At 29.5% G+C, this 8,943-nt stretch overlaps 1 protein-coding gene across 1 annotated transcript in view; it reads left to right on the top strand.

Annotated features, from left to right (window-relative positions):
• The first annotated feature begins 2,454 nt into the window (after positions 1-2,454).
• Positions 2,455-8,943, top strand: part of LOC129988338 (uncharacterized) — a 29,640-nt gene continuing 23,151 nt past the window's right edge. The window contains exons 1-2 of the mRNA XM_056096540.1: positions 2,455-2,766; positions 7,151-7,761. Of these exons, the coding sequence (XP_055952515.1) occupies positions 2,561-2,766; positions 7,151-7,761 (817 nt within the window). The 5' untranslated portion in view covers positions 2,455-2,560. The remainder of the gene's footprint in view (positions 2,767-7,150; positions 7,762-8,943) is intronic.

Here is an 8,943-nt window from a genome sequence, read left to right as displayed (position 1 = left end):
ATAAGACGGCATGAGCATTGATTACAATATGTCCAGTGGTGATTTTCATCCTCAAGATCCTAGAAGTCTCAATATCTATTCGCATTGCTAAGACGTTTGCGAATTTATGTCTTAGGATAGGAAGAGGTGGGGTCTGAAAATGATTTTGCACCGGTGGCTTCATATCATTAACAGCATAAAATCTCTCAATGTATACAATGATGTTCATGGAATAGGCATTATTTTTTTCGCTCTTTGTGGCATAAATGAATTAATGCTTTCTTGTCAGTCACCTTTTAAGTTTGGTGCATATTGCATCTATAACCTCTTGTCTCTTGTTTGCCTATACCTCTGACTTTAGTCGTCTTTTGGCAAATTGCTACTCCAAAAACTGTTTGTAATCTCAGCGTTTGGATTACAAAAGCGAATTTTAAGTGCCGAAATGATTACTTTCAATTATTGAGTGCTGAAATTCTAAGGAAAATTCCATACTATGAATATCACCTCGTTTGCTACACGAGTCTTTTCAAAAAATAGCAGTCATTGAATCTAGTATTCTGAAATTTATGAAAATGACATTTAAAAATTCATTCATATTTTCTCTAAGTAATTTTCTATTGTTCATCCATTTCTACATTCCAACAAGAAGCATGTTTTTTTTATTCTAATTAAATGAATCAACTTGCTATTGGTGAATTTTTAAATCAAAATTGTTAAGGATTGGAAGGTTAGATACACAATTCATTCTTATTTCCTCGCAAACCCATTTTCATTGAATTAATTAGATTTAACATTCACAGAATAAGAGAGTACGAGGAGAGACTTGTAGTATACTTTAGCAAGGCGTTCTTCGAAAGAGTTGAAGAGAAACTGACTGCAGTTCTCGTGAATGGCAATGGTCTATCTTAAATTGATAGGCAAAAAAATAGTATGGAAATGGAGTGTTACCTCTACCTTATTTGCACAAGACAATCTAAGATATCTCTGCAATATTGTTTGATATTTTGAATGCAGAAAAATACTGGAAATATATTGTATCAATGTTGTTGGGCATTTTGAGAAACGGTGTGGCGAGGAGTGATAGAGAATTACTCCTTTATATAATGAATTTTTGGATATTTAAATTTTTTATAATCTCTTCTTCATGTTATCAATCAATTTTATAACAATTTTTAAAAAATTGTAGCATGCATTTACATTTTTAATTCTTATCTTCCGGTTTTCCATGAGGCCGCGGTGGCCTGGTGGTAAAGTCTCGGCTTCGGAACCGGAGGGTTCCAAGTTCGTGATCCGATTTTACTGAAGAACCGTCGTGTAAGGGGGTCTGTTGCACCTTAAATCCGTCATGACCAAACGTCCTCCCGCTGGTGTGGTGTGGAGAGGAGGGTGCCAGATCAGGTGTCGTCCTCGTCATCTGACCACGGTTCAAAATTACGAGGTCCGTCCCAAAATAGCCCTAGTGTTGCTTCAAACGGGACGTTAATATAACCAAACCAAATCCGGTTTTCCATCTTTCTATCCCAGATAGCACAACCAGTTGCTCAATATTATACATTATTGTGCTATATTATATTACATTATTCAATATTTAACAATGTTAAAAAATATTACGAATATTGTTTAATATCAAGCAATATTGTACAATATATGTGTGCTACTAGGGATACGGTTATGACACTTTTCCCAAATGGCACAGAATGCTTTGAAATATTGTTATGAAATATTCGTGATATTGCATGGCATTCAGAAATCGTACAACATTATGAGATGAACGAGCAGTACCTATATCTAATAGAGTTATGACAGATTTTTGGCTCAGAGAATGAATTTCAGATCCAATTTTACATAACGCTCGCTTTTACATTTTCATCAATCCGGACAAAGAGACAAGATATCGCCCCTTCCATTTTTTAAATATCATTTACTTTATTTAAAATAAAGATTATATCATTTTAATTTATATGAAACGCATATATTTAGAAGAAGCATGTAACACATCATAAAACTGATAATCAAGTAGTACAAAGCTGTCGAAACTAATTAAAAATATGCCTGCATCTAGGCTACAAACTGTTAACTATAACATTTTTTACATTTTTAATCCTATTAAAAAATGTATTATTATATAATTAAGCACAAGTAACATTAAATACTCTAATGTTACATTAGTTAGTTCTTCCTTGCGTCGTACGAAGTTTTACGTTTTTACATTTAAAACCCATTGATGTATCGTCATCCAGTCTTTCCTTTGGAAAGTCATTGAGTTGTAAATGATCAATGGAATGCAATAGGACCACAGTTTATTATCTTCTAGATATTATTTCCAGAATTTTTATGAATTACTAAACTTGTAGATATCGAATCTTTTCATGGTCAAGCACCGATGTTCGCTTGGTGGTAGCAAAATCAACTATGCCAAGGAATGGGGTGAATCAGATAGGTTTTTCAATCTGGCAATAAATGTAGTTTCGGTTTTCATGTTTATGAAACAGTGTTTGTTCAAGTCCCATGGAAAAGCTCCACATTTTCTATTATAATTGAATCGGATAATTTTTATGCAGATTTTTATAACAAAACCACAATGTTTCGGAAATTATTAAAATTGTCTCATGATTTATCTGTATCATTAGAAGAAAAACTATCTGCTCGTCGTGCTTCAGAGTCATGGCTTTGTACAATGCCAACAGAAATATTGATAATTATATTTAGTTATTTACCACCGAAATCATTGGTAGCTATAAGAGAACTTGGCATCAAAAGACTTACAGAAATCTCTCTATCTCTAAAGTAAGCCTTTTTCATACATTCTGTACCCAATAAAAAGTTAATAGGAGGTTAAATCCTAGAACTTAAAAAAAGATTATTTTTTTTTTCCCTTCTTTTTTTTTTCTATTTTTTCTCTTCCATATGGTAGCTAAGATTCATTGTAATGTAAAACTAATCGTTTTCTCGAAATAGGATTTGATTTTTTTTAAACTTTCATATTGTGTAGTAATAATGTATAAACATAATGATTAGTAGTATTTTCATAATCAGGTCATAAAATTACTAAATGAAATCTAATCTGTAATTTTGAAGCATTTAATTGCTTATTCAATAAAAAATGAATGAACACTTTGTTTAAATCCACCAGTCAGATATTTTGAAATGATAGCTGATCTTTATTATGTTTGGGAAACAAGTTTTACTCTTTAATTCAATTACATGCAATTCTAATATTATTTAGAATGCTCCTTAACCTATCAAAGGATGCCAAAATCAAAAATTAAGATGTTCGTTCAACCATCTTGGTTGGCAACTTGACAAGGTGAAGAAGCATCCCTAACTAGATTTAATCATTATTTCATAATAACTGCAAACTTAAACAATAGTTTGAAGAATTCATATTAATATTCTTTTCATAAAATGCTAAATTCAAATTTTTCATAAAATATCAATTTCTGTTATTATTTTTTTCCTATATTTATACATTTAGTTGTATTATTTACTTTGCATTTAAATATAAAATTTTAATTCTTGCTGATTATAATCAATAAAGCATTATTTTCCATAAATTGAAATTAATTCATCAGGACGTATAACTGAATGATAAGTTTGCAGTAAAATATCTCTTTGACTGTAAAGGGAGTTGACCCTTGTCATAAATGAAATTTTTCGAATGATTGAATATATGACTCTTAAGATTTTTTTATCCTATTTGTAGAAAATAGAGCATGTGGATCCTATTAGTTATTTTTTCAATCAATCACAGTTAAATAAGAAATGTAAAAAGTCGTACAAATTATTTAAAAATTAAAGCACCTAACTATAATTCTGTATGTTAGAAAAACAAAATTAAGCAGCATTTGGAAATTGTCATATATATTACCACCTAAAGTTTATGCATTATGATAGGGTAATGACATACAACTTCAAATGTCTGCCTATTCATGATGCTTTCGTTAGAGTTATGAAAATTAACTTTATGAAGCTTCATAATGTGGTGGCATGAATGCAGAGCCGGCCTTCTCTATGCAGGGGCCCAAGTAGAAAAAATCGTTTGGGGCCCTAAATTTTTTGCAAAGTAAAAAAATAATAATAAAAAAACACAAACATGAACACATATTACTATTACTTGTTTATTTAATGCGTGATTTTTTTGCTATTAATTAATTCTGGAAAGTTGCAATTTCTTTTTTGACGCTTAGTATAAACAAGCACATTTAAGCGTTATGCGCACATGCTTGATAATGCAATTCTTTAATAATTTTAATTTGCTGAAAGAGCACTTAGCACTTATTATAGTAACTGGCAATGTAAAGAAAAGTTTTAACACAGTTGATACACTTAAATCATTATAATTATTAATTAGTATGTATTGCAATATGGGTCGAGCGTTATTTACATCCCTTTCATTCAGAATCAAATTTCGTAGCAAAACAATGATTGGGATTAGGTTTTCATCTATATTGTTATTATAAAATGTTACAAAGATTTTGGAACATTTCTCTAATTCATGTTTTTCTAAGCTTTTTATATCAGCAATTGATTTGGAATACTTTTAAATCTATCTTTTATTTGTACAATAACAGTATTGGTTCCAGAATTTAAAAATAACATCTAACTTCCTCAAGCGGGTTTTCTATAATTTCATCTTCTTCTGTTTCCAAATATAATTTTTCTCTTTTTCGAATTGGTTTTTCAGGAAAATATTCTGAAAGATTCAAATTACATGCACTGACTTTTACTTCATCTAAAAATGAATTAAATTATGTTCTTAAATTTTAGGTTTCAGTTTTAATTTTGACTAAATTAACAATAGTTTATTGATAGTGCTAATTTTGGACAATATCGTAAACTATACTTTTAAACATAAAATAAATGCCATTTCTTGTATTGAATCCAATAGACTTTTAGCTTTCAATACTGCTGTATTATTGTTATTTGCATCAATAAATTCATCAAGAGCATTGCAAATTTTTTCAAACACTATATACATTATTTTAACCGAGTGTATTTTGGCTTCCCAATGATTGTCGCATAATGGTTTAAAAGTAATGTTTAATTGCTTTTGTAGAATTTCTCATCTTTTATAGATGCAGAAAATAAACAAGATAAACATTATAGTATCCAAAAAAATTGCAATTGCATCTGCTGTTGCAAGTGGCATCACAAATTATTAAATTAAAAGAATGTCATAGGCAAGGCACATAAATTGCAAAAGGGTTTAGAGCAATTATTCTATATTGTGCACCTTTATATTTTTCTTTCATGTAGCTACCGTTGTCGTATGCCTGTCCACTACAATCTATAATATCTAAATCAAGCTCACTTAATATCTTCAATAGGGCTTTTGCTAGTTCTTCTACGTTCACATCAGTTACTTCAATAAACCCTTTAAATGACTCATTTATACTTAATATTTTCCCTTCAAAAATTACATTTCTAACAATGGCTGAAGTTTTTTATTTATTTTTTAATTTTTTATGGGAAATATTTGAAGTAGAATCCATTTGGATACTGTAATATGTGGCAGCTTTTAAAAATGTCATTATTACATTTTCCTATTATTTCATGGTTTCCTCAAAGTTGAAGATTATTATATGCTAAAAACACAATCACATCTACATTTCTTTGAAATAGTAATTTAAGTCATTCCATTTCCTTATTTATTAATATAAGTATTTATTTTATTAATAGTTGAACATAAATTTAGTCATTTCAATAATTCTTTCCAAGCAATAAATGAATTAAGTGACAAGTAGAACACTCATGATCTGGAATTACAGTTGACAAGTTTCTCCAGTTATTAAAGCTACCTATAAATCATGTAGATTTTTCATTCCTCTGGTAAATAATGTACAGCAAGAACAAAATACCGAGTCTTGTGCTTTCGAATAAATCAATCAGATGCGAAGCTGCATTTCATAATTTAACACTTTTTTTAAAAAAATTGTAGTAAGTAGTGAAAAATGATCTACTTTCAGCATTGTTACCAAAAACTGCTTTGTGTTGTACAGGTTTGTTTTTAACACAAAACATTTTAAACTTATCAGTTATAATGCTTGGTCATAAACCTGAATCACTTGATTCATAATCACTGAATCACTTGTCATAAACTTGAACCAACTTGAACACATTTGTTGTCATTTTTTTAAAATTATTTTTTGATTCAACCATATTTGTATAAGCAGCACATGGTTCTTCAAAGATTTTCACAGTTTCTATACTTTCATAACAAGATTGTGTAGTTTGTGTGGAACTTTCTTCGCCAGTTGAAGATTGAATTGTAATTTCTGAAGTCGAAGCAGTTTCGTTGCCAGAATTACTTCCTAGACAAGAACACATACCTACTCATGATTTTTTGAAATTTAGCTTTTCTTCTTTCCTCATTTCTGCTAATTTTCTTTTTGAAACCAAGTCTTGACAACCAGAGGGATACTTCCTTGGCATGGACATGATTAAATCTAACAATATTAAACGCTTTATACCTAGTATGAATTATCAAAGTAATATATGCAATTTAACCTAGTAGGTGAGATAAATGACCTCACTTTATTTTTATAATATGTTGCACATTTGTACTAAGCTGTGAAAAATCTTTAAACCTCGTATATTTAAGCATATTTTGTAATAACATAAAATAATATAAAAATATTGTATATTTTCGTATATATATTGCAGGGCCCAGCATTGTTCCAGTTAAATTTCTTCCTCTCTTCTTTTCATTCCGCCATTACCGTTCCTAGCATTATTTTATTTTAGTTTGTGATCATATTGGCAGCCTCTCCATCAAGGGGCCCCAGTGCATAGCATCTGTCGCACTCTCCAGATGGCCAGCCCTGCCATGGATGCATATTTAGCGACAAATTTTACTAACATCTACAATCAATCGTCTGTTTCCTTTCAGTTTTCTTTCTTGTTTTATTTCATTTTTATCCCAGATGCCAGGATGGATTTTTTTTCTTGTGAAAGGTTTTTTCCCTATACAAGTTTATGGATCAGATTTATTTGTTACCATACTTATTAGCACAAAGATATTATATGAAGTTATGATATTCATAATATTTTACGACACTGAGAAGAATTTGTTATAGCATTGTAAAGCATTTTATGTTATTTGGTTAAGTAAGTTATCGTAATTCTATTGATATAAAACGTATGGCATATTTATGGTTGCTTTATTTTATAGGGTAGCTGACTTTTCACAATGCAACACAGTTCTTGCAGAAGATATGTCATCATTTTTCACTAAGGATAGGGTGGAGCACATAAGAGAAATCAGTTTTGATAACGTTTTTTTCATCAGTCATGTTAACTTAGAGAAATATATTATCAAATGTAAGCATTTAACAGTCCTATCTGTGATTGATTGTGGACTATCTTATGCAAATATAATTCGCATTTTGAAGAATTGTTCAAAATTGGAAGAATTATATTGGACTTTATTCGTCATAAGGCCTGTTCCAAAATGTGAAGACATTTTTGAAAATATCAAGAAACTGTATTTGCACATCCAAGAACCTAGAAAATGGGAATTTTTTATCATAAATACGCTTTTAACAATGTGTCCTGAAGCTCATGATGTATGCTTAAACATCTCGCCCTACTTTAGTAGAACATTACCACATGAAATTGCAAGATCAGTTCAAACAGGAAAAATATTTTTTAAATATAGAGAGCATCCGGTGAATGTTGTTACATCTAACAAACTTTGTAGTCTTTTTCTTAATGATATAGAATACTTAATGGATAAATTGCATCTTTACAATCAACCGAATGGAGAGACGATTTTTATAACTGGTAAAATATTTTTTCCTTTTATCTTGTTGTTGAAAAATTTGAAAAATATTATCCATATATCAGATAAAACAATTTTAAATTATATAATTATTTTCAATCTTGTATTTGTTTTTTGAAAATGGATTTATTTTTAATATATTTTGTGATAATATTAAAGCCTTAATTATAGCCTATATCCAAATGGGCATCTTTCAGTATTGGATTTAGACATTGTTCAACTTTATATAATGCACTTCTTTTAATGTACTGACTAATTTAATTTTACATTTCAATGCATTTTCAGTTTAACATCATATTAGTGATTTATTTTTTGTTAACTTTTTATTTGAGTAAATTTTTTTAAATGAGCAAGATTTTATGTATTTAATCTGACTACTTGGCATCCCCATGTAAGGACTTATTTCAATAGACATTTAATATTTATAAATACTAAAGTAACTAAGTGAATTACTGCTCTCACGAAAGGGTAGAAGGCTGTAAACTAAAGTTGCATAGTAAAAGCTATTACTGGTCATTGTACAACTCCTATCTTTGGAGGTATGTCACATTATTAGAGTAGAAGTAACTCAACTCCACAGCATTACAATGCCCACCAGAGAAGTGAGCTTGCTTGCTTATTCAACTGTCTTTCATCCAACTAATCATAGTGTCTCTCGTTGAGGGATAAGTCTCAATAAGACGAGTCATGAAATGATAAATAATTTTATACTGATTTATGAAAAAGACTGAACCTGCTCCAAATATTACAGTGAATCTTTTAACACATAATCTAGAAGTTCAATCGAGCAGAAGTAAACTTTAAAAATTTAAATCTAGATTTCAAACTTATTTATGACATATATTTCTTTATGTTTGAAAGGCAAATATTTTTGCTGTAATCTTAATTGATGTTTATTTTATTATAGTATGACTTATGAATTATTTTATTGATTTCTTATGAACACTTATTCTCTTGACATGAAAATTAGGATTTATGAAAATTGGATTTAGGCATTTTGACCATTATGAGGCATTTTGTTTTTATAAGTTGAGTATTTTTTTTTTCCATATTTCTTTCCATTTTTAATTTAACATCACATTAATGATTTATTTAAAATTTTTCCTCACCTCAGTTAACTTTGTGTGATGTATTTTTACTTGTTTGCTAGCTGAGATATTCAATTGCTTGGGATAAAATTTTCT

The sequence above is a fragment of the Argiope bruennichi genome, chromosome 10 (assembly GCF_947563725.1).
Source record: "Argiope bruennichi chromosome 10, qqArgBrue1.1, whole genome shotgun sequence".
Lineage (NCBI taxonomy): Eukaryota > Metazoa > Arthropoda > Arachnida > Araneae > Araneidae > Argiope > Argiope bruennichi.
Note: the sequence above shows the minus strand (reverse complement) of the source record. Positions and strands in the feature narration are given on the sequence as shown.